Source organism: Amphiura filiformis, chromosome 5 (genome assembly GCF_039555335.1).
Source record: "Amphiura filiformis chromosome 5, Afil_fr2py, whole genome shotgun sequence".
NCBI classification, from domain to species: domain Eukaryota; kingdom Metazoa; phylum Echinodermata; class Ophiuroidea; order Amphilepidida; family Amphiuridae; genus Amphiura; species Amphiura filiformis.
Genome location: NC_092632.1, coordinates 18,942,650 through 18,968,172, shown reverse-complemented (window position 1 = coordinate 18,968,172; position 25,523 = coordinate 18,942,650). Strand labels below are relative to the sequence as shown.

The window sequence follows — 25,523 nt, the reverse complement described above, 5'->3', positions numbered from 1 at the left end:
CACAGGAAATCAACAAACCGGAAGCAGAAAATAACTTTATTGTTCTACCTGTATATTTTAAGATAGACACTGAAATCCTCACCAAAACTGTCAACCGGCCATGTTATGAAGGCCTGGACACTGCTTTTTGCTATCGGAAGTTAAAGAAGAAACAAAAAAGGAGAGAAGATTAGCAAATAAGTCACTTGGTACCTCTGAGATTCGAACCTTAGTGCGAGGCGAAGCACACAATTACCGATTGGTAGCCACAAGGGTTGCGCTGGACCGGCCAGTGATTCTGTGAGCTTATAGCATGATTGCATCATGGTATCACATGGGATTTATGCATGCACAGTGGTTATCCTCATTTTGTGGTCTTTAGCTGTGTTAGGGCATAAAATCTATGGTTAGGGTTAAAGAGTTAAAACAGTCACTTTGTTTTAATCCTTTACCTTTAAATAACCTTTAATCTTTTAATTTGAAATTACTTTCTAAATGTAGTTCCCCCAGAAGTTCACATTTTCATGTCATGTACATCACTCTCCCTTTCTAAGCTAGGGCTTACAAATTTTATAAGAGGCCGGTCGAGTGCAGATCCGTCGGAACACGCTTTTCAATACGATTACGGAATAAATGTTAACCTCATCGTGACATCATCCAAGCAGCGAAGTTCATTTCCCATTGAAAAGCGTTATCCCGACGGATCTACAGTCGACCATTCTGATAACATACAGGGATATGTTATTGTGTACAGCAATTTCCCTATATTACAATGTAGTATTAATTTCACAAATTAGATCCAGACACACAACTTAAGAGAAACTCCCAGAATAGATGCAATGATAAGTTATGTTTAATGATCCCTATTTATACCCCTTCCAAGTTCACACACTTGGGTGTTAATTAATACTTTGTAGTACAGATCTATTGATAGCCGCTCAATACTGACAGAGTTCTGATGACACTTAATTACTGGTTATCTCCTCGCTTGCCCATCTTCTGCTCATCTTGCCTGGAGGTCCTGATGCTATTTTCTCCTGGGTCAGCTGGTCGGCTCACTGGCTGGCTGGTTGGATAGGTGGCTGACCGCTGAGATTTGACCCTCTCTCGGATGGTTTTCCTCCTCCAGAGTTCTGTTCAACCTTGATTAAATCAATGTCTCTTGGTATCAATACTCAAATTATTATCAATTGTGCAATACTTTATAACAAATCTTTGTTTCTGAATGCGAGTTGTACAAAATTCTGTGTGTGTGTGTGTGTGTGGGGGGGGTGGTGGATGTGGTTGCACATTTTGTGTCTTTCTATGTGTACTCTACTAGCGTAAGCTAAATTTCAATTTCATGCACAATTATTCAGTCACCATGTGCACTGTATTTGGATAGCCATACATGTACTGTAAGACATCTTGGCATAAGCCATTTTACACTACCTGATGCTGTCAATAATTCAAGGCATTTATAGCTCTCCATACATCATTGATGTTGTTTAATGCTCCTCTTCCAGATGGTATTTAAGCCTGAAATCATAACATCAAAGCTCATCCTTTTGTTAGTGTAACCCAAATGAGTTCTAGAGCATGGAAGCATTGTGAATCTACCTATGATATGAATAAAAGATACATAATGGCGATAGCAAAATTCCATGTAGGCTTGCAGCTCATGCCCTTGGCTTAGTCCTACAAGGCAGTACATGATTTTCCCTATCTTTTACACCTACAATGTATAACCAGGAGAATCATGGAACGATGGACGGATAGCATAAACACTGGGCATAAACAGGAGTTTCACAATTCCCCTTTGTGGTGTACAGTCATCATGGTCATTTCAGGGTTAGTACGCTGGCCAAAATCCAGTGAAACTTAACAAGGGCCCACAGATTTTAAGACCCAAGTACCCAAATGACACTTGAAAATTAATTTCCAACCCTGCCGGTTAATAACCATATAATAATTATGCTAAATTTATAACTTTAAATTTGGACCTGTAAAATTAACAAGGGCCAGAAGATTTTCAGACTAACGGGCCCAAATAGCCCTTGACATTTTTGTGTTCATTTCCAACAATGGTGGAGTGCAATAATGAAGTTATGGTGGAAACTACATTGCAGGAGAATAATCAGGTCCTACCTGTCAGACTTCCTTGCCTTGCATCTTGGGACTTGATACAAGCTGCTGTTTCATCATCATCAGCAAAGATTGAGGAGAATAAAAGAACCATCCTCCCTCCTCCTGCAGGCATGGATGTTGCAAGCATGCTGCTTTTATCTTATGCTTGAGCAAATAAACATGAACCCTTGGGACTAAAGACACACTTATAAACATACATTATTGGACAAAACACTCTCTTGCCTTAAAGGGAGGATATAGTAACAGAAATTGCTTGCAATTTCTAGCAAATTTTTCAACACCTGATGTACAGAAGGCACCTATATACATGTAAGAAAAAAATATTGTGTTTCTTAACCTTGTATCAGAGGCCTTCTCGATGCCTGGGGTGAGTTAAACTAATGGGGTAATGAGGCTTGCATAATTTGTATTTTTTAGAGATATCTGTATTTTGTTAAACCATGGAAGTAAGAGAGCAACCAGGATAGGCTAGATTGGTTAGGCAATTCCAAATGCAAGGATCTTTTGCAATATAAAATACCTACTTGCTGCCTGTTATTTTAGTTAATTATACTAGTATCATAGATAGTGAATTTCACAAACTGCACTTGTTTCTTGTTTACGTTTCAAACATTATTTCCCAATCAATACTGTAGCCTCATCCTTCCAGTCCCTGCAGCCAGGCCCGACGCGGGGGGTAGTCTTGAGGTGCGACCGCACCTCCCCAAATTTGCAAAAGTATTTTTACGGTTTTTTGATCAAAAAAAGTCCAAATTTGGGGGGAAAAGTCCACTTTTTACAAAATCGCCCCCCCTTTGGAAAAAAAGTCCACTTTTTCAAAATCAGCACCCCCAAAAAAAAATCCTGCGTGCAGGCCTGCCTGCAGCCTTGTATAAATATAAATGTTTCTCTCCGTCCTACCATTAAGGGATCTAGAATGAGCGTTTATTGCGTTTCGACAGTATTTTTTGAGGGACATGAGAGCACCTCAGACCTATCAATTGCATTCTGAATCTGAAGCATGTCTTTCTGATATCAAATAATTTTCATTTTTGAAAATCACAATATAATACAAATTTTATGACAAATTATAAAAATTTAATATTTTTCAAATTTTTGATATATAACAGTCCTCGAAGTAAATTATATAAATCTACTGATATATTCTTAAAGTGCATGTAGCTGGGAGGAAAAGCCGACAGTCAATTGAAAATTTTGACCTTTCATATTGAAGATATGGATTTTTTTCCCACAAAGACCTATTTTTGTGTTTTGGGAAAAAAAATTCAATATCTCCAATACGAAAGGTCAAAATTTTCAATTGATCGTCGGCTTTTCATCCCACCTACATACACTTTAAGTATAAATCATCAGATTTGTAAAGTTTACTTCAAGTACTGTTAAATATCAAAAATATCAATTTTTAATGATTTGCCATAAAATGTGTATTAAATTGCTAATTTCAAAAATCAAAATTATTTCATATCAGAAGGACATTCTTCGTATTCAGAATGCAATTCGATATGTCTGATGTGCTCTAATGTCCCAAAATAAATACTGTCCAAACGTTCATACCCCAGCCCTTAAGGTAATACAGTTCTGTCAAATCTAGATATGATGTGTTTTGTCTTAAAACTTTAATGCCACTGACACCTAATTCAAGACATGACTTGCAATCATATTTGAAACTGTCACAAACACAAGACGATGGTGTAAAAACTGTTTAGCACCCTTTTGTCTGTCTCATAGAAATTTTACCACATCAAAGGTTTATTTAAAGTTCAGTGACATTACCGATCATGACTGCTATGAAGGCAAGCATGACAAGTCAACTTCTACTTGAACAGGATGTCCTCTCATCATGTGTGTAAAGAGAAGTTGAACAGTGCTTTTTCAATGAAAAGTAACCCAAATGCATAAATTTCCATGTCATATTATAATGTAAGCTTAAAACTAGCATTTGCTGGCCATTTTGGTTGCAAAATTGTATGGACAAAACCTATTCTAACTTAAACTTCAATCCAATTCATTGCCAGAACTTCACTAATTTTATCACATTATTGCATAAAAATGCCATTTGAGATCATAGATCTAATTTTGTGGTATTTACCGATTTAATATGCTATGTGCTTGTACTGCCATCTTGGATTAGAACCCGAAAACCAATTTGAAGCGAGTCATACTTTGTGATTTTTGCCTCAATTTATCACCTTTTTAGATTGAAATTTGCTTCCAATAAACATTCCCCTTTCAAAAAGAATCCATGCCACAGGGTGCTTATTAGAAACAATACGGTAGATAGAATTTAAGGGTCCTTAGTTGTCTATATTACTGCTCACAAAGACCATCCAGAAAAAGGCAAACTGGTAGAGAGTCGGTTTATTGTGTGAGATGCGTTCAACTTATATTTCTAGGTATTTAAATTCCCTCAAAAGATGATCAGAAAAGAGTAAGACTAGCCTACATTTCTTGTGACTAGGAACCACAAGAATAAGTTGTAAAGATGAATATTAGCTGTAAACTGAATATATTTACATGTAAGGTGATTCTACTCCCTACAAAATGTTCCACCAATAACGAGGGTACGTTTCATTTATAAGTCTTGGCTTGTATATAAGCGGGGTCATATAACAGATCAATGTTACACTCTGACATAGAATCAGGGCAAGGAGGAGACTTAGCTGTGGTGCTTAGGTGAGTCTAAATGAATAGTTAGCCTGAGGATGGTATTCTTATGATGTTTCACCTGTACCACTGAACTTATATTTAGACAGGTGCTCGTGTGCGGTTGAAACCGAGGTTGGATTTCATTCTAAACAAGTTGCCCTCGATATCAACCAATAAATATCCGCTGATTTACAAGTGTAATATAAGGTTTCAAATTCAAATTATCTGCATTGATGGCACACGATCATATGAATGCCCTAACCTACTTGTTGAATGGAGTAACTCTGAAAACAAGACCAATATACTTACATATAATATTAAGCTCTGCTGGATCACTAGTGATCGTCTCTGCACCCATGGTGGCAATGCATTGAAACTCTCCAGCATCATTGTTTTTGTCCACTGCAGATATTCTCAAATTATTGTCTTCTAATGACCGTCTATCATCGTTATCTAGATCTAATAGTTGGCCATCTAAGGTCCATTGTATTTGTACATTAGATTCATCTACAGCACATTGTAGATTGATAGGAGTTCCTTCTATAGCATCCACACTGATTGGTTCCACAGTAAACTGAAGAGATTGCACTCCTTCACTACAACCTACAGCAGGAGAAATGACAAAGAATGTTCATTGTTATTTAACATAGCTTCATAAATTAAATTGAAATCAAAAGGTTTGGGTACATGGCATTAGTTCTAAAATCTCTGGGAACAAACCCAAAGTTTGATGACATCCTACAAATGAAAGTCTGTTTATTAGGAAGCTGACCTCCTCCCTCCCTAAAATGTAAACTGTGTAATGCTGACAATTCCAACCGAAAGGTCAACTTTACAAAATATCTGACATTTTGACAACCTCCCCTTTAAAGGAGTATTTCGTGATCCTAGCATCCTCTTTTTATGATATTTTTCAGTACATAACCACGAAAAAAGCATATTCCCAAAATTTCAGTTGATTCCGATATTGCGCTTTGCGAGTTATGCATGATTATGTGTATTACACTGCTCCATAGACAATACGTTGTAATTTCATTCTGGTGCACCAGAACGAAATTCAAATTTCACGATATCTTTGCTAAACAAATTAATCTGCAAGAAATATTTTGTACATAAACATTATGTAGCCAGAGGGGTCATTATTTCTCAATTCACCCAATGGGAAACACCTCACCCCCTTCAAATTTGTTCAAAATTGGTATACAGGGTGATTTTGGCTGCAAAGCTCAAATTTCAAATTTTAGCTTAATCGGACGTCACGGTTTTAAGCGCTATGCCCTGCCCATTTTATGCGATTTCGGCGAAAAAATGGCGCGCCCATCAATATTGTCGCGACCATATCTCCGTAACCGTATGTCCTACTGAGCTGAAATTGGTGTCATTATTTAGCTAATCTCTCAAAGAATCCAAATTCGCTATCATTTAGTATGTAGGAGTAAGAGAAAATTTGTGACCTTTGTTTCTGTACTTTGACCTTGAATTTGACCTTGTTGCCCATGTGACCGCGAGGCGAATTTGCGTTGGAATCATACCCCCATATGTTGTCTACAAAATATCAAAACATTGGAGGGGTAATATTTTTTGTTTTTTTGCTAAGCTTTCACAAAGCAAGCATGCAGGTGAAAACATGTGTATTTAATGCATGTACATATGTTTATATACAATTGGCCTATATTATAATAGTATCATGTGTACAATATACTGAGCCTACATATAAAATTACAGTTTTTCAACCACATGCTTGCTTTATGAAAGCCTAGCAAGAAAACAAAAATATTACCCCTCCAATTTTTTGATATTATGTAGACAACATGTGGAGGTATAATTCTAACGCAAATTCGCTCACGGTCACGTGAAGCAACAAGGTCAAGTTCAAGGTCAAAGTACAGAAAAAAAAAGGTCATATTTTTTTCCTCCTACACACTAAATGATAGTAGATTTGGATTCTTTGAGAGATTAGCTAAAAATGACACCAATTTCAGCTCAGTAGGACCCACTTGTTACGGAGATATAGTCGCATAATATTGATGGGCGCCATTTTTCGCCGAAATCACAAAAAATGGGCGGGGCATAGCGCGAAAACCGTACGTCCGATTAAGCTAAAATTTGAAATTTGAGCTTTACAGCCAAAATCACCCTGTATACCAATTTTGAACAAATTTGAAGGGGGTGAGGTTTAAAATCATATTTTTTTTTTTTTGATTTGAGAAATAATGACCCAGAGGTTTCCAGTGATATAAAAATCTCAACTTTTTTTTGAAAAAAGTGGGGGATGAGGCTGTGGATCACGAAATGCCCCTTTAACTAATGAAAGGACTTTCGATTACAGGATATCATCAAATTTTTGGTTTGTTCCCTGAAAAAGACAAAACTTTTGAAACTACAATCAATGTATGTGTATATTATTTCCCTGAGATACATGTATGGCCTTTTCCATAATATGCATCTTCCCTTTAGTATAAGTCTATTTAGAAGTACTTTATTAAACAATTAATTAATTGCTTTCCCAATGTAACCAAATTCAGGAGCAAAGCACCTGCTTGCTAGTCTTTGTCTACAGTAGTAGTTGAGCAGTAGGATTTTATACAGGCACTTTTTGACAATGTTTCTGAGAGGTTTACAACAACTACATTGAAGCATGATTTTCTGAGATGCACGCCCCCCTGTTTTTTGCCAGACAATAGGATGGATGGGGCAAAAGTAAGAATTACACACACACATAACTGGTCAGTTTCAAAACGTGGATAGTGTGATCTGCTCTTGACAATGCATAAAGGAAGATGCAAGTGCTTTTCTTGGGCACTCTGGAAAACCATCCTCTCTCCTCACTGATTATTTAATGATCCCTAGATACAAAAACAGCACACAATCTTGAAATTCAAAATATTTAGTTACACCTATTTGCAAAGAGCTTTTGCATTGCCCAAGTTGCTGCAGTTTAAAGCAAGAACATGAAGTTGGGATCTGATTGGGTAACAGAATCATGTCATCATAACATCAGTATTAAGTTCCACGACGCAGGCATGACTTGATGCAATCGGTCAGCCAGTGCAATAGAGCCAAATTGTTTGATTTTTAATAAAATTTTTTTTTTTTTACCATGAAAGATAAGATGTTTTAGTTTTACATTATTCATTTGTTTGCTTGAGCAAGGATTCTGTGAATGGGTTTATTTCAAATGTCAAGTTTGTAAAGCAATTGAGCTTTATGAATATATGTAAATGATCTAAAATGTTGGAGGATTAATGATAAAGAAAAATTGCTGAACTTGTAGTGTCAACATTGACATTTCTATGTTGACATTTTCAGTTATTACCGACAGCAAATTATACAAATTTGAGGAAAGAAAATGCACACATGCACGTACGTACACATAGGCATACCGACATTTGTTTCCAAAATGCATGGTTTTCAAAAGTTCAGTGTATTATCATGAAAAGAAAAGAAAACATCCCTTGGGCTGTCTACATTTTCTTTACATCTGTCACTCTCAACATAAACTCCCATAAAATAGTGAGCAGCACAAGTAATGAAATTATCATTCAAATGAAGGGTAAACTTGTGGCACCCTGAGTCATAGCCTTCACCAAGTCAAACAACTTATACTATGAGCTGTAGTGATCTCTCTCTCAAACGGCACAGTTCACTAAACCTCATGTACAAACACTGCTCACAATTTGACCTCAAGTTGTGTACAATGAGGTTTTGTACCCACCGCACAGAAATGTCTTTTTATGAATAAACATGCTAGTGAGGCAACGGAACTGTGCCCTGAAGGATGAGTATGTTTGTGACCCTAGCGTTACATTCCGATGCATACACACTATGTTCAATCAGTCAATGGGGCTGACTGCCAACCTATTTGCCCAATATGAAATGAGGCAGAATGCTCCATACAAAAATCCTAGCAAATGTCAATATAGTGTGGTGATAGGCAGGCCCAAAATCAACCTTATTTTCAGCATCATTTCATACCAATTCATGGACAACCAAGCTTGCACACATCAATAATTTACTTCTATCTCTATGTTGACATTTTCAGAATACATCTTGGATTTTATTTATGAATTTTTAATAATCCCTTATAAGGCCAAGTAAAAATAAAACATGTTTCACGTCCGGGTTTTTGAAAAAAAGGAGGAGGAGGGGCTTTTTATTTTCTATTTTTTATCACAAAATTGGTGTAAATACCCATACTTAGAGCTGTTTTATCGTAAACAATAATGCCTGGAAAAAGGAGGAGGCCCTTTTTTATTTGTTGTTCTGAGAGTTACACCCCCTCCAATGATCACAAAACCTATCTAAAATGTTTCTTGTATCTTAACAAGGCTATAGAAAGCATTTCAACTTCCTAGACATATTTTTTGAAAAGTTGTAACTGAATTTCAAAAAATACAAATATATTTGAGGAAACCTCAAAAAAGGAAGCGGGAGGGGACGTGAAACATGTTTATTTTTTTATTTTGCCTAATGTCAACATTTATTTTCAATTACAAGGTAGTCTGCGTTTCCCTCATATAGATCTCCCCATTGGTGTGGATGTATTCAACTTTCTATAATGACAATCACACATTTTTTATCCAAGTTTTCCCCCCTTGGAGGATTTCTCAAAGAGGATTCAGAGAAAGTACTGTGATCATAATTACATCATCTAGTTTAGAAAGTACACCATGGTTTCCAATTACCTGTAGTAATTGGTTCTTATTGATTGAAATTGATTATCAATCACAACTCTCCCTCTTGTGCTTTCTGCTGCCCTGATCTCTCACTTTGAGATTTTTTTTAAAGTTGGGTTTTAGCTGAACCATTCATGACTTAACCAGCACTGTATTTTGACAAATTTACAGTTTTGAAGGCACTTTCAGTAATATGGCAACATTTAACATTGTTTTAAACATGTTGTCTTACCATTGGAAATCAGGTTTTCTGTTTCAAGTAAAGATTTTTATCCTAAAATAATACAACTGGGTTGAGTACTTATCTGTACAAGACATGCAAGATTGCATAGCATTTTGAATGGTATGTCAGTATCTGTCCTTACAGCTTCACTGATATGCAAAGTCACAAAAAAGGGTTTGTCTGGAATACAAACCACAGGCTTCAATCCAATTTGGGTTTGCTTTTGTTCAATATTTGACATACATGTGTGTCCATGAAAGTGACTTCATTAAAGCAAAATTTTTGTCAAAAACTCAAAAAACAACTGTCCATTCAGCAATTTTGCCCTACACTTAACCTTGTGGTTTAGAAATCGTCAGTAATTGAAACTTGAGGTAAATGAGTGAATGCTGAGGTATAAAAATTATGAGTAAATTAAACTTGACTATCAAATGCAAATGGTACACTGAATTTTCAAATTAAACTGATTTTTTTAATTTGATAAAAGTTACTTTAGGTTACATAAATTTTCCAGCACCAAGCTCCTTTTCATATTTTATGTTATAGACTAAACAGACGACCAAACATTACTATGCAAAATGTGAAACTGAAGAGCGCAAGCCCCAGCGCTGATCTGAAAATGGAGTCAAGTATATAGTGTATTTGGTAGTAGCATCATGTTTCTCCTCCTAGACACTCAGAGTAAACCTCTGAATTCAGCTCTGACCTGCGCCTCATGATTGTTTTGCCTTGGGCAATGATTGAATACGAAGTAGAAACTATGTCATTCATTGGTGATTACTGGGATCTTCTTTACTAATCTAAGGAAGTACTGAATGCAAGACAATAGGTCTGATTACCAATAAATTATTTTGTAAGTTCGTTTCACAATTTTAAGCCAAAAATCACACTTTGTATTATCATATGGCACACATTTTGTACATTGTAGGTAGGACTGATCCCTTGATTCTACGATCTTGCGCAGGCAGCAGATTAACTCCAATTCTACTTGTTTGGCTTTGTCTTTTTTGTAATAATGATGACAACATGGCAAAATGACAACGTGCATAATATCTTGATTTCAATTTGTACTTTTGTAGTAATATGAGAAATAGAATCCTCTCAAAACTGTATACCAGTGCACAGAGAAACATCTATACATCACTTTCCCCACTACCTAAATTGTGTATATAGGCCTACACTGTAAGTAAAAGAGTCCAAGAGCAGAAATATTTGGTGTCAAACCACATTTGTATAAATTTATTTGCATAGCAAAATTAAACACAAATTTTTGGTCATAGACCTTTGTCAAGTGATGTATGGCCATGTGTTCCAACCTCACTGACTTTGCATCACAGCCAGACTTGTCCAATTGGATTGAGTACCATTCTGCTTCTGTTCAAGATATCCGAATGAAATTTTCTATAATTTTAAAAACATATGATGTCGCCTTATTTTTTGGGCATCAAATTCAAACACATGGTATACTGCATAAGTCTGACCATACTTGGTACCATAATGGCAAAATTGAATAATACTTCTAATGTAGTAATGAAAACAATGTTACCAATTTTCATTCAAAGGACATTTATGTAATTATAACCTCAATTTCAAGTAAAAAAATAAAAAAGACTTGACACGATTTGTATCAGTCTCCCTAACAGTAAAATTAGTCAACGAGCTAAATTTAGTAACCCACACAAGTTCTGTGGAAGAGTATAAAAGCAAGTCCTCCTCACCTTTCTATTAGATATGATTAGCTTAGGGCTGAGTAAGCTGGCTAGCTGGCTGAGAATCACACTCAACTCTTACCTTACCATTCCAATGATACCTTGAACAACGCCCATGTTCTTTATTATAATAATGAGCTGGAGATTCCCTGGCCGTGCATGCCTATCGCTTGTGGCGACTATTTCGCAGTATGGAATTTCACATCAGAAAATGGAAAAGTCTGAATGAAGCTCAATATAATTTGTGAATATTAATACGATTGTGCCAGGTCTATCCTGAGGACTTTTTTTATGATAAATTGTCTTCCCCATTTTTAAATAAATTCACCAATAATACAAAATGAGGATCTTAGGCTAAACCTTTGATTCTTTGCCATTGATTACAGGCAAATTTAAGACAGTAATTCCAGCTTCTTTTATTATTATTATTTTAATCACTTAAAAAAAAAGGGTTGTCATCCTCATACGGATCTATATGGAGAATAGAGATGAAACAATTATTTTTAAATTAAATCTGCTAGACATGTCCTCAGCATGTATGTAAAACAATAATAGCAATGTATGCATCTCACTAACAACATTGATGATCATTCTTGCAAACACATACATTTTGTATCGTAGATCTGCACTAACTTGTAAGCATGGTATGCACTGTGCGTACGGTTATTTAAATTTAAGGAAAGTACACTACAGCATTACATCTCTTATTGGGCTAATGAAAGTCAATGGCAATGCCCAGTTTCCTCATTAATTTTTTTTGAAGATCTAGTAGGTGACTTTTTCATAATATTCAGTATTTTCAAACTTGCATTATTTGCGCCACCTACAATGTATGGTATTTTGTATTACATTTCCAAATCAAGTATTTTTACTGTCTTCCTACATTTGTATGTAACATGGTAAAAGATATCAATGTATCACACAAGAAATCAGGAATTGTATTGACTGTCCAAACCAGTATGTGGTAAAGGATTGCAGACCAAACTGGACATATTTTTATAGGAAACAATATGATTCAGGACAATTTTGAATGTAATAATTTACCAAAACAAATGTCACAGCCCTGCCAATTCAACTTCCATTTTTGCCCTACTTCATACAAAAAAGTACTGATAGGAGGGGAGGGTCATACTTAGGGGACAGGAGCTAATTAGGTTGAATTGATCAGGGATGTCATACAATGTTACGTATTCAGGTAAATCAAGTTGGTAAGCATCTCCTGTATAATTTCTGTCTCTAGTAACAGGTATGAAAGTTAACTTTTGACAAAAAGCCTGAATAAGCCTGAAAAAACAGTGTGAAAATGACCAGAATGGCCCTAAAACAGGCTGAATTTTTTTTAAAAATTGCGTAAATCTGGACTACAAAAAAGCCTGAAAACTTACATCCCTGTAGTAAAGTATTTCTTCAAACAAAAACAATATCTGTCTCTACTGATTCAACACATATCTCAAATACTTCACTGCTAGAAGCATATTATGCCTGGAATCACTGGTAGATCTATCAGTGGCTGAAAACAATGCAACCAATTGTGTGTCCAACAAGTTCCATCTGTCTGGTGGTGTTATCAAATAGGACCCTTTTCTTCCAGTACCACTCTCGTAATTCTAATGCGAGCATCACTAGTATGAGCCATAAATGACCTCATTCCCAATGGCATAGCTCAATGACCTCCATTAAACAAGTAGAGCTCAAAATTTGACCTCAAGTTGTAGAGAATGAGTTTTTGAACCCAACACATCCAAAGGTCATTCTATAAATGCACTTGCACATTGGAATAAAGAACTTTGTCCTTACAGGTGAGCATGGATGACATCCTATATGAAGTGTAGGTGGTGGGCATGGTCTTCCCCTTTGCCCTGTGCATGTATTAAAGGCCCAGATGTAGGGCCCTATGTATGCTATGTCTACTCAATACTCATAGATTTTAAATATTTAAAAAAAAATATTTTCACCAGATTAAGGGTTTCTATTTCAAGTTGGTAGAAGTGTTTTAAAATGTCCCTAAAAAATATATTTAAAAAAAGGGGGGTGGGGTCAATAAATAAACACTTTACACAATCTGGTAAGAGAATTTGGGTATAAATAAGCTAAATAAACTACAAATTAAAATTGTGGAAACCCTGGATTATTCAGATTTGCTACAACTTAGTGGCTACTACTAGTACTTTGCTGCAAGTATGCAGAATCTAAACCATGAGGTCTGGATAATTTATAAGACAGGTTGTACATAATTATTTTATTTAAAAATGTATTTAACTCCAGCCATCTACATGTAAACTAAGTTTGATTCCAGTACAAATGGTTTATTTTCTTGGCATCTGACTCATCCACCATCCATCAATAATACCCAAACTTGGCATATTTAGTATTTTTCCAATAAAACCAAATTTATCCATGTATAAATGGTAATCTGCCGGTAGCTATTGTATACTTAGCTGGCTAAGCTTATTTGGCTATCGATGTAATGGTCTTGTCTGACAGTCTGTCTCAGCAGTTTTAATTGCTTTTAGCAATTATTCCTAGTAATAACTAATTGTCTAATCACCCTATCAACAAGATCAAGGCACCTGTACAAGATTTGTCCCTTGATATTCTTTTCAGGAACACCGCCTGGCCGACACAATATTGTCTAATATGGACTCTAAAAGTGGAAACTTTTACGCAAAATTAATCTTCACACCATTTTAAGCAGGTACACCAAAGCACAGTGACCAAAGTAAGTCTAAAACCTAGCTATAGATGTACAATGAAGAAAACTACTGTCAAAATGGAAATTTTGATGCTGTATGTTTCAAGCAGCTACTGCAAAAATAAAACATGCAAATATATTTCTTTTAAATGTGTATCCCAATGTAGTTCAATGTCTGGAAGCTTATAAGAGTCACAACTTTTTTTTTGGCAAAGTAGAAAAAAAAATGCACACAAATTTTTGCTCACTAGGTACTTGTTTAACACTCCTGGCTACATATAGTACAGAGTGTAGATTGGGTCTATGTAAGAGGACATACATGTAATATTGCTGCTTGATCCATGACTCATTGCATCTTTTCTCTTTGAATTCACATTTCCTCACTTTATACAAAGCTGACATCAATATACCACTGTGGTGATTGTCAACTGTGAAAATCATTACCATTTAATTTCAGAAATGCAATTCTTTAAAATCATATGATACCATTCTCAGATCTACGCAATTCTTACAAGTTGTCAGGTACTCATGCTATTGCATACATTTGTATACATTTTACAGATAGTGGATAAAATTGATGCAGTCATGAATATTCATTTCAAAGAATTTAGTGTGAAATCCATGAAAGGAATAACAGTGACTGAGTGAATACATTGTACATTCAACAGTTGGCATCAAACCTCATGACAGGCTACTTGAATTGTGAACAATAAAAATTGATGATGCAAACAAATAATAATTATAACTATGCGTAATCAAACTACATGTAATTAGACATTTTCAAGCAAAAACTGCTGACAACTTTACCTCATAATACATTTTGTTTCAAAGAAATATATTGAAATGATATCACTAAATGTTCTATAAAAATCAGACATTCATGATTGTATACAATGTACATCCTGACTCTCAATATGAAAATAATTTTAAAAAATTGTGCAAGTTCACAATTAGGTTTTCAGGCCACAGGAAAAATAAACTTCTTTCTTAGAATTTGGTACACAGTGGCGGCGGAAGCATTAAAAATTTAGGAGGTACTTTTAGGGGCACATTTTTTAATTTCAGACTTTTGTGAATTTTGCAATTTTACCCTATTTATATCATAATTTTGCATGAATGTGTAGGTGACCATTTCATTATTAATTATTCATTATTTTATACCATTTCATTATTGCATCTGTTACAGGTGTAAACCAATAACTACCCATGTATACACATGATAAATCACATTTTGTAGTTTACAGATGTAGTTTACAACCACATGAAGGTGATTGTACAACTATTATCAAAAGTTTCACAATATTTTTTATGGGATGAGATCAGAGCAGATAAGCGCCCACCCAGCAGGGTATTTTCAATTTGCTAAAGCGTACCATTAGTGTTGAAGTTACGGATAGATGTCGAAACAGTAAAATAGCTGGGGGCTTAGAAGTCCTGTGTAAACTTGCAATACATTTTCTGCATCAGAAAAGCTACCGTACAAAAACGTTTCAGGACCCTATTATAACATACGTAAATTTGTCTGTAATAAATGTCTCTTAGGAAAAAATTAGGTAAACCATATAAAAATAAGCGCCCACCTAAAATGACTTTGTTTAAAGGGCCCTGGGCGCTTATTGGAATGAATACAGTACAAATTTGGGTGTGTAAAACGCTCCCTACACGGCTGGCTGCCCAAGCCCTTGCCTAAAATATAATATCTCGATCGAGGAAGTCCTACAATTGTTATGTTTATATCATTGTACATTGGTCGTTTTTGCAAAGCGCCATGAGCGTCTCTCAACGGATACCAGCGCTTTAATAAGTGTAGATTATTATTATTATAATTATTATTACAATAATCAATACACAGACTCATTTATATATCATCATAGTATGGTAATAAGCTGGCATAAAGTTAAACGTCCAGTGCATATTATTTGGCACAGGATCCCATACACGCGCTTGATGTCATGCACATACCTACGCTTATAATTTAGCTTAAAATTTAAATACGGTACCGGTAGTAATTTTACTGGTATTTGCAGAAACCAAACTATATCTAGGCAAAATACCGTATTCTTGATTATGAGAGGACATCTGCTGCATAGTTGAATTGTGTCAGGGTACCGTACTTTTTGCGGAATAGCATGATCGCACGATTTACATGATTTATCCTCGACCTTGCCTCGCGATGACTCTATAGATTCGAAGTGATGCTCAGCTCACCGATGAGCTTTACATTTGTGGCCAGAGACCATTACGTTCAAAATCTATTCGGATTGGCTATAAAAGCCTGACACTCAGTGTTCGATTTTCATCTATTTTTTTGTGTAGCAAAAATTGCTACTCACTTTCAGATTTGAGTAGCAATTCCAAAATTTTGAGTAGCAGTTTGTTTTCATCATATTTTATCGATTTTTTGTATTTTCTTATCTTCTCACAGATTACTCAATCCCAGTACTCAATGCTTAAAAAATGTTATGCAACTGCAGTGTTGCAGACCGAATGTGGTTCAAAATTCGGCACCTAAACTTCCTAAGCTGATTATCATGTGCCCTTTCTAAACGCAAATTTTCCTTCAGTATTCAAGAGAAGTCCTACATTTTTTAGTAGAGGAAACTCACTAATTTATTAGCTGAAGCATTAAAATAATGTGAGGAATCTATGAAATCCTAAAAATCTTGTATAATTTTGGAAGATTGTCACCAAGGACACACGATATTTCCATCTCACCACTGAACTATACACCATATAAACAGTGCTACTTCTATGACGTCATAAAATTAATATGCACGTTTTAGTTATCTGGTAATACATGGAAGTTTGTAACACAACACGTCATGGAAAAAAAATTTGCATACAAGGGAGGATACTGTATTTAGTTTAATGGCGTAAACATCACGATTTAGGGACTTTTGGGTCATATTTTTTGTGGATTATTTTCTTGGAAATAGAATTTATGGAAACATTTTTGACTTCGACAAATGGCAACTTGCAAATGATGGTATATCAGCGTGGTTCACGATCGCAAGTAGGCATTTTTCCCCAATTTTTGGGATCGCATTTTTGCTACTGGTCTGTGTAGTTGAGTAGCAGTTTGTAAAAAATGACTCGCATTTTGCGATGCGAATCCAGGTAAATCGAACACTGCTGACACTGTGTAAAGCTGCTGTACGTATATAGATAGCCTCGCAAATATGGACGCGTAGAGTAGCGTTGTACGCTTGTGTATTCATGTATTACTGTATTAGCATGATTATAGTTGCGGAGTAACAAGCGTAGTTGAATGTTCCACGGTCGATGTACACGAATTAAATTATTTTCTAGTACGGACGATGTACGGTTACTCACTACTGGTTTACTCAACAAACTCTACAATCTACATGTAGCTTCGAATAATTTGCACACGATAGCTACGCATTCAATGCTAGAGTATGTTGCTATTGTTTTTTGGTCAGTCAGCGTAGCAATTTTTTGCAACAGAGGTTATTTATTCTGTTCATGTTGAAATTTAGATGGAAGTTATTTTGATGAGCACATGTATCTTTAGAGTTGCCTATTGCCTAAATTTCGAACAGTTACAAAATTTTGTTGAAGAGCAACATTTTTGATGCTATCGCCTGTTGTGATCGTTTGTGTTTACTTCTGAACTTCCATAGCTTTCAAGTTATTTTTTTATTACTTCCATGGTCCGAGTTGTGCGCCAGGCATAGGCCTACACACAGAAGAGATTTATAAACAATCATTCATGCTGATTAGCTGATCAACACACTTGACAACAGCAAGTTGGTTGACCAATTGGTTGTTGGCGTGGCACGTAGTACTACTAAGTAGGCGACTTGTCCTTGTCACTTCTACGCGATTGCAATTCACCAGCACGTACTTGGACCACGGAAGTAATAAAAAATTAACTTTACACGGTATCAATGCTAAAGCTCATCTGTGAGCAAATTTGACTTTTTATATTCGTGGCTAGCCCGAAACATCATGGTCCTGTTCCTTCCTCACTAGGGCCATGAATGCCCTACGTACGTAAAAACTGGGCACCGTGAACTCACGTCGTGGTGATGACGTCACACTGACGGCATCTATTTATAGGAAGAATTCAAAACACGGCGACGATAACAGTCATAAGGCTGGTCTTTTACATCCTCAAATCATAAAAATGTGCTCAAAATTTACGAACATGCACCAAATATGTTTTGTTTTCTCATCTTCACATGAGGAATGGTAGGAAGTGGTATTTATGAGAAAGTGGTATTTATGTGTACCCTGGACCTGATATGCTCATGAGTCTCAGACCTTCGCACGGGAAGGACAGTGGAAATCGAGTGACGGAGGGCCAATTCGGGCTAGACTTGAAGTACCGTACCATGCCGGTACTGGTAATAAAATCTTATTTTAAATCTAATAATCTAATAAAAGCACAGCATTATGGTACATAAAACTGTCTTTGAACAATATTATTTAAGTGAAAGAAAGATCTCAGATGACGGAGTCCTGAGTCAGTGCACATGCACTGCATGTACATGCATCAGACTTGTCATCATTCGCATGTTCGGTCAGTCAGTCAGCTGTTGTGTACACAGTCACACACAGCGATCAATATTGTCTTTTGTGTTTGGCCGATATTCCCATTGTCGGCATGTATACTCACCCAACAAAACAACGACTATAAACAGGCCTCCACTACCAAAAATACGGCAAAAAGTCCTTAGCTGCATGGTTTTTCATTAAAGCATACGTATCCTAGAGTAAAATAAGTAAATAAATCCCTGATAGGATATTTTCATTCATTCCATTTATGGTACTAGCTCCTCACGTTAGCATACACACGGCTGCCATCTTCGAAGTGCAAAGAATGATGGGGCTGGCACTAATTGAATTCCGTGTAGATGAGCGAACACTTCACTTCTTCATCGGTGAAGCAGTAATTATTATTCATCCGCCCATTACAAAATAGATGGCGCTAAAGCGAAAACGAAAATAACCCAGCCTGAAAATGACCTGGAAAAGCCCTGTGGAAAAGGCAGGAAAGCGGGCACGCATTTTAGAGTAAGGAAATTTTAAGGGGCCCGTAAACAATTATTACAAAATTAAATAAGTTCTTCAAGCAAAGGATCTAGACTATGCCATAGCCGAAATTTGATTTAAATAAAAATATGTTATTATTCTGTCGGTCGGACATCCGGGCTATCTCTAGTCTCGGGCCCAAGCTGCATGTGGCTCACGGTTTGTTGTGAACAACAGAAACCGGCTGTGAAGGAGGCTACATAGCATCTGCATCTGCATCTGTTCGCTACTGCGTAAACACCTGGTAGGTTATCTCACACAGAATTTGGCGCGTCAAGGAGTCGGAGGGCTAATTTTTGCTACTCGGTCGTTTGTGCAGTTTGTCGACGTCGATGGTCTGAAGCTGGTCCTTGAAGTTTTGAAGTGTTGGGGCGCATCGTAGGTGGTCAGGTAACACATTCCAGGTGGGTATAGTTCTTGGGTAGAGTGATCTAAGGTAGCAGTTCTTGTTTGCAGAGACATGGGTGTAGATGAAGTTCCCAGCACTTTGTCGCGTCTTTGGTCTAGATGTCTGGTCTTGGGTTTTGAGGAGATGTCTAATGTTGTTGTACAAGTCCATGGGTTTCTTTGTAAACAAGCTGAAGTCGGGCTCTGGTGCGACGAGTTTCAAGGCTATCCCAGTCAAGTTGGCCAAGCATGTTGGAGACACTTGAGTGGCGACTGTAGTCATTAAACACGAACCTAGCTGCTCGTCGTTGAACTTTGTCAATGGTATCTTTATTTGTTTGTTGATAAGGGTCCCAGATGGTGTGGCAATACTCCAGTAATGGACGGACTAAAGCACCATAGGCAGTTGATTTTGTTGCCTTATCGCAACACGACAGGTTTCTTCTAAGAAGACCTAACGTTCTGTTTGCTTTAACAGCAACTTGAATAATATGCTTTCTCCATGACATATCAGATGTCAATTCCACACCCAAGTATGGATGATGATCAACCTGCTCCAAGGTATGGTCACCCATACAATATTGATGAATGATTGGTTTGATTTTGTGTGTAACTCTCATGCTGAAACATTTAGCTTTGTTAAAACCCATCTGCCAATTGGACTCCCATTTACAAAGGTTGTCAACATCTGCTTGGAGAATCCTACTGTCATCGGAGTTTTTCAACTCACGATAAATAATACAGTCGTCCGCGAACAACCTTATGCTTGACGAAAGATTTGCTGGCAGATCATTTATGTAGATGAGAAATAGCAAGGGGCCCAACACCGTCCCCTGGGGTACTCCGGAAGCCACAGATGATTTTTCCGAGGACTCACCGTTGACTACCACTCTCTGATGACGTTTAGTGAGGAAACAGTCAATCCAGTTCAAGATGTTTTTGCGGATACCGACATGGTGTAGCTTCGCTAAAAGACGTTGGTGGGGGACGGTGTCGAACGCCTTGCTAAAGTCCATAATTATAAGGTCTGCCTGGCTTCTTCTGTCTAAAATCTTCTGTAAGTCATCCACGAGAGCAGAAAGTTGAGTTTCGCACGATCTACCTTTGCGAAAGCCGTGTTGTTGTTCGGCAAGGATTTCAAACTTCTCAAAATGTTTCATGACATGTCCGTGAATGATATGTTCTAACAACTTACAGATGATCGACGTCAGAGATACAGGCCGGTAGTTTTCCGGCGCTGATCTATCACTTTTTTTATAGATAGGGGAAATATTGGCATTGAGCCAATCCCTTGGTAGTGATCCAGATGACACCGATTTTTGAAAAAGTTTTTGTAGAATAGGAGCAATACTACTGGAACATGCCTTTAGGACTCTGGCTGTAATTCCATCCGGTCCTGGGGCTTTGTTAACTTTGAGGTTATTGAGCAATTTGAGAACACCCTCAGTTGTAATCACAATGTCATCAATGTCAGGTATTTCGCTAGGTCCTAAATCAGGGATGTATTCTGTATCTTCTTTTGTAAATACAGAACAAAACTGGCGGTTAAGTGCTTCCGCTTTGTCTTTTGCACTGGAGAGAACTTTACCCGCAACTTGAAGCGGTGAAACACCAGACACTTCTTTGCGTTTGGACTTGATAAAATTCCAAAATGGTTTTGTATTGTCTGTTTGTAAACTACCACCAATGACGTCCCTGATGTAGTTTTTGTAGGACTTTTTGATCTTTCTGTCGATCTTACGACGTAGCTTTCTAAACTCCGCCTTATGAGCCGCTTTGCCCCATTTCTTAGTCTTGTTGTAAAGCCTCTGTTTTCTCCTAAGATCTCTTTTCACAGAGCTATTTACCCACGGGAAGGAGAAGCGGCTTGAGCTTAACTTTGATGGTATATTCCTATCAATGGAGTTGGAGAGAGCCTCCTTGAAAGCGTCATACAGATTGTCAATGGTGGAGCAGTTTATTTTGTCCGATGTCAACGTGCTGTCAAAATTTTCCATGTCAGAGTTTATTTTTTCAAAGTTAGATTTATGATAAAGGAAAACTTTCCTTTTTGGTGGTCTAGTCACTTTTGGCTTGAGCAATGCACTAACCACAACCACGTCGTGATCACTAATGCCACACTCTACGCGAACAGAATCAACAGATGCAGGACTGTTTGTAAACACAAGTCTAGGATGCTTAACCCCTTGTGGGTTCTTTTCACAATTTGGTGCAAGTTACGATCATTTGTTATGTCAACCATCAATTTACTTTCAGCTGGGTATTGCTGGAGTGGCATTCAATTTCGGAAAAAACGACACTCGACCAAGGAATTTAATTTTAAGTTTGTCAGTATATAAACGGTAAATCAAGTAAGTTTCTTTCACTCTGAAGACTTAGAAACGGTTGTTTGATTCCACTGACTATTTGCGATCGAAATTTACATAACACCAATGACAGAAATCATCAACAAAAATCGAATCAGGGACTTGTTTTCACTCGAACATCATCAACCGGAAGTGACGTGACACGGACCGACAGAATTAATTTAATCATGATGAACGCACTGGTCCAGGGATGTGCACCCGCAGCACATCTTCAATTTTTTTTTCTTTTTCTGTGTGGTTGTAGATATTGATGAGAAAGTAAAATCCTGAAAATTTGAGCTTCATACTCTATTTCGTTTTCCCGTGGCATCAATTTGAAATTTAGGGGGGTCAGCGTAAAAAATGTGTCGCAACGCGAAAGACGATGTTTGGAGGTCCATAAATGTGTAAAGGGAACCCTTGACTATGCCATAGTCGAATTTTATTAAAAATATGTTATTATTAGTCAATATGAACCCATTTCGTTGAACTCAAAATTATACTGATGTTTATTAAAATTAAAGTATTCAATAGTAAAATGCTCATAAAGAGTTAAAAATATCAGATGATTAGGCCTAGTGACAATAAAAGTAATTGAATGCAACACTATCTTTTATAATTATAATGGCTCACTTTAATACTGAACAATTCTGATTTTGGAATCTACCAGTTTATTGATAGCAAACCCCGAAAATCCGACTATGGACTTTGAATTTTAAGCAGAACTTTACCCTGGGACTTTGCTCTCTAAAAACACACTGTCAAGCATAGGCCTACTTGTTTATCAGTCCATTAACCACAAGTACTAAGCATGGTATAGTACAAGACCCGCTAGATGTTTGATGAGAGATTAACTTTCGCGTCAACACAACTTAGCGCCGCAAATACCACAGATAGTTGTGTTAATGGTAATGGCGCGGGCCCGGAAGATTTAAACCATAGCGAGATATTGGCGACCAATCACAAGGCAGATCCATTTAAAGATGCATTACATCATGGCCAATTTTAGTTAGGCCAGAAATTGGCCTAACTCTCCATAGAGTCCGTGTTAAAAATCTTAACCGCAAGGCAAAGTCAGTAGTCCACTTGGGAAGCTAACAAACAGAGGGAGTGCGGTGACTGAAAAGATCAGATACAGATGTGAAAATCTATCAGTTGCACACAAATCAATATAAATCAGAGTTTTACTCTCTAAATTCCTAAGATTTAAAAATAAGTCTAAGAGACTTGTTAGAATGACAAAACCTTTCAGAGACTTAAAATTCAAATCTTTATTAGAGTAAAATTTAAATCCATTAGATTTGAATTTAAGTCTTTTCAAGGTTTTGTCCTTCTAATAAGTCCCTGGAATTTAGAGAGTATGCTTAAATGTAATAGCCAGATTATGCAATGGGCAAGTGGACTACGGAGAAGTCTAAGGGAACCCCCAACAACTTTGAAAAGTATGTAGGCCTATCCTGGGGTACTTTTTTTGTGTAGAATTCAAATCTGGCATCAGAAAACTTGTGACTTAAAAGATATAGGGCCCTCAAAATGTAACTTCGTCCATCCAGGACCAATTTTGGGGGGGTCAGAACTCCAAAAGTAAAAATAATTTTACTGTCCATTTTTTTGCCAGTCAGCCTGAGCCCTTTGGTAGGACATTACTCTTAGTCCCATATTGATCCTATACTTTTAGCTGAGATATTACCCATGCAAAACTCCAATTGTACATTTTGTACATTTTGACCCCCTGAAAACCAATGTCAGACATTTTGCCCCACCATCAACTTCAGGTATGTTGAAAATATGTTCTTGTACAACATTTCTGAGAGATATTGGCTTTAGGACTCGATGACTTTGCTTTAAAAACATCAGTTAGGTTTGCCTACTCACATATATGTCATTCCAACCACATCAACAAAATGGGTTGGTTGGTCAGTGGTCATCCCCTCAAATTTTGCTGAAAATCATTTCTAGCATACCTCTATGACCATAATGAAACAAAAAAAAAAAAAATGAATGCTCAACTCTAAGCGGTTTTGGAGATAGGGCTTGTCAAAATTTGGCCCAGGCCCCCACTTTTTGCTCTCTCAAGTTGCGTCGTTGAATTAGTAGCGTTTTGGAACACTCATATTTTGACTTTATCGGCTCTTTCAAGTTTTCCAAATTTCCAACTATTCAAATTCGACTGTTTAAAACTTCTTGGGCTTCGTCGATCTTTTTCAACATCACATTTCAGCTTTTTCAAAATGTTCTCATAAATTGTGCAGTTTGATAGACCCGCTGCGCCATAGGCCTAAATGCTGTCTTGAGTAGATAGCAAAAATACAAGCAAACATCAAAAGTCGAAAATATATACCTGAAGTCTTTTCTTACCTGCGTCCTGTCCTGATATTATAAATTATTTACTGTATAATATGATTAGGACGCAAATGCTATCTTCAGTCGATAGTGAAAAAGCATGAAACATTAACGTGTATACCAAAACACTTGCCTAAAGAAAGCTAAAGAAGATGATGCAGCGCGCAGGTCGTATTATATAGTAACGGGGCTGTAAGTGCATGGCTGATAAAAATGCTGAATGCTGCATGAAATGCTATCTTCGGTCGAAAGCGAAAAAATCTTAGATGTATTTATCTTAGTGTCCAATTATAACGTATTAATTATTTTGGAAAGTCTTTTCATGTATCATGTTTTTCGCTAATTAGAGGTTAATAACTGCGCATCGGTTATTTGGAGGCATTGTGAAAAATCTAAACATTTTGCCTTTGGAACCGAGGAATATCCCGAGGGGCGTAGCCCCGAGGATATTCCGAGGTCCAAAGCAAAATGTTTAGATTTTTCACAATGCCCGACATATTACCGATGCAAAGTTATTAACCTCATTCATAATCGTCACTTTAATCTCTTCACCTTACAAAATAACACAAAATTTTGCTCAAAAGTTTATAAAAATAGATGATTTTTACATCTTCCCTTGCCAAAAATCGAAAATATCTATTCATAACCTCATTAATAAACGCGATGCGTGCGATCCAATCATATTTTATTATTTGCGAAAACGCGAACGCAAATCGAGGTCATTAATATCTCACAATTGACCGCAAAATGCGTAATTGTTCCAATGTCGCACACAATTGACTTCTGCGTGCGCGGTATTGTGCGTCCAACAAACTGCGCGCGCGCTGGCTGCCGTATTTGGATTGCGCGCTACCATATTTGCACAGATTGTGATACGCACTTTTGTTATTGGTCGTTCTGTTTTAGCCTGATCGATTTTTGGCAAGGGAAGATGTAAAAATCATCTATTTTTATAAACTTTTGAGCAAAATTTTGTGTTATTTTGTAAGGTGAAGAGATTAAAGTGACAGTTATGAATGAGGTTAATAACTTTGCATCGGTAATATGTCGGGCATTATGAAAAATCTAAACATTTTGCTTTGGACCTCGGAATATCCCTCGGGGCTACGCCCCTCGGGATATTCCTCGGTTCCAAAGGCAAAATGTTTAGATTTTTCACAATGCCCTCCAAATAACCGATGCGCAGTTATTAACCTCTAAATACATGTAGCATAAGAATATTTATCGAATATTTTATATTTTAACGTCCATTATTTCTTTTTTATAAACACCGTTTCACACTAACACTTTTCTCTCTATATTTTAATCTCATCAGGTCGCGGAACTTCATTTCTTTCTACT

The 25,523-nt window shown here is 36.8% G+C and overlaps 2 protein-coding genes across 2 annotated transcripts in view; both read right to left on the bottom strand.

The window, feature by feature from the left end:
* LOC140152757 (inactive tyrosine-protein kinase 7-like) overlaps positions 1 to 18,899 on the bottom strand; it is a 101,722-nt gene extending 82,823 nt beyond the window's left edge. The window contains exons 1-2 of the mRNA XM_072175242.1: positions 18,692 to 18,899; positions 5,062 to 5,355 (exon numbers count right to left, since the gene is read on the bottom strand). Coding sequence (XP_072031343.1) covers positions 5,062 to 5,355; positions 18,692 to 18,758 — 361 coding nt within the window. The 5' untranslated portion in view covers positions 18,759 to 18,899. The remainder of the gene's footprint in view (positions 1 to 5,061; positions 5,356 to 18,691) is intronic.
* LOC140152762 (cartilage intermediate layer protein 2-like) overlaps positions 1 to 25,523 on the bottom strand; it is a 273,597-nt gene that overhangs the window by 217,386 nt on the left and 30,688 nt on the right. The window lies entirely within an intron of this gene.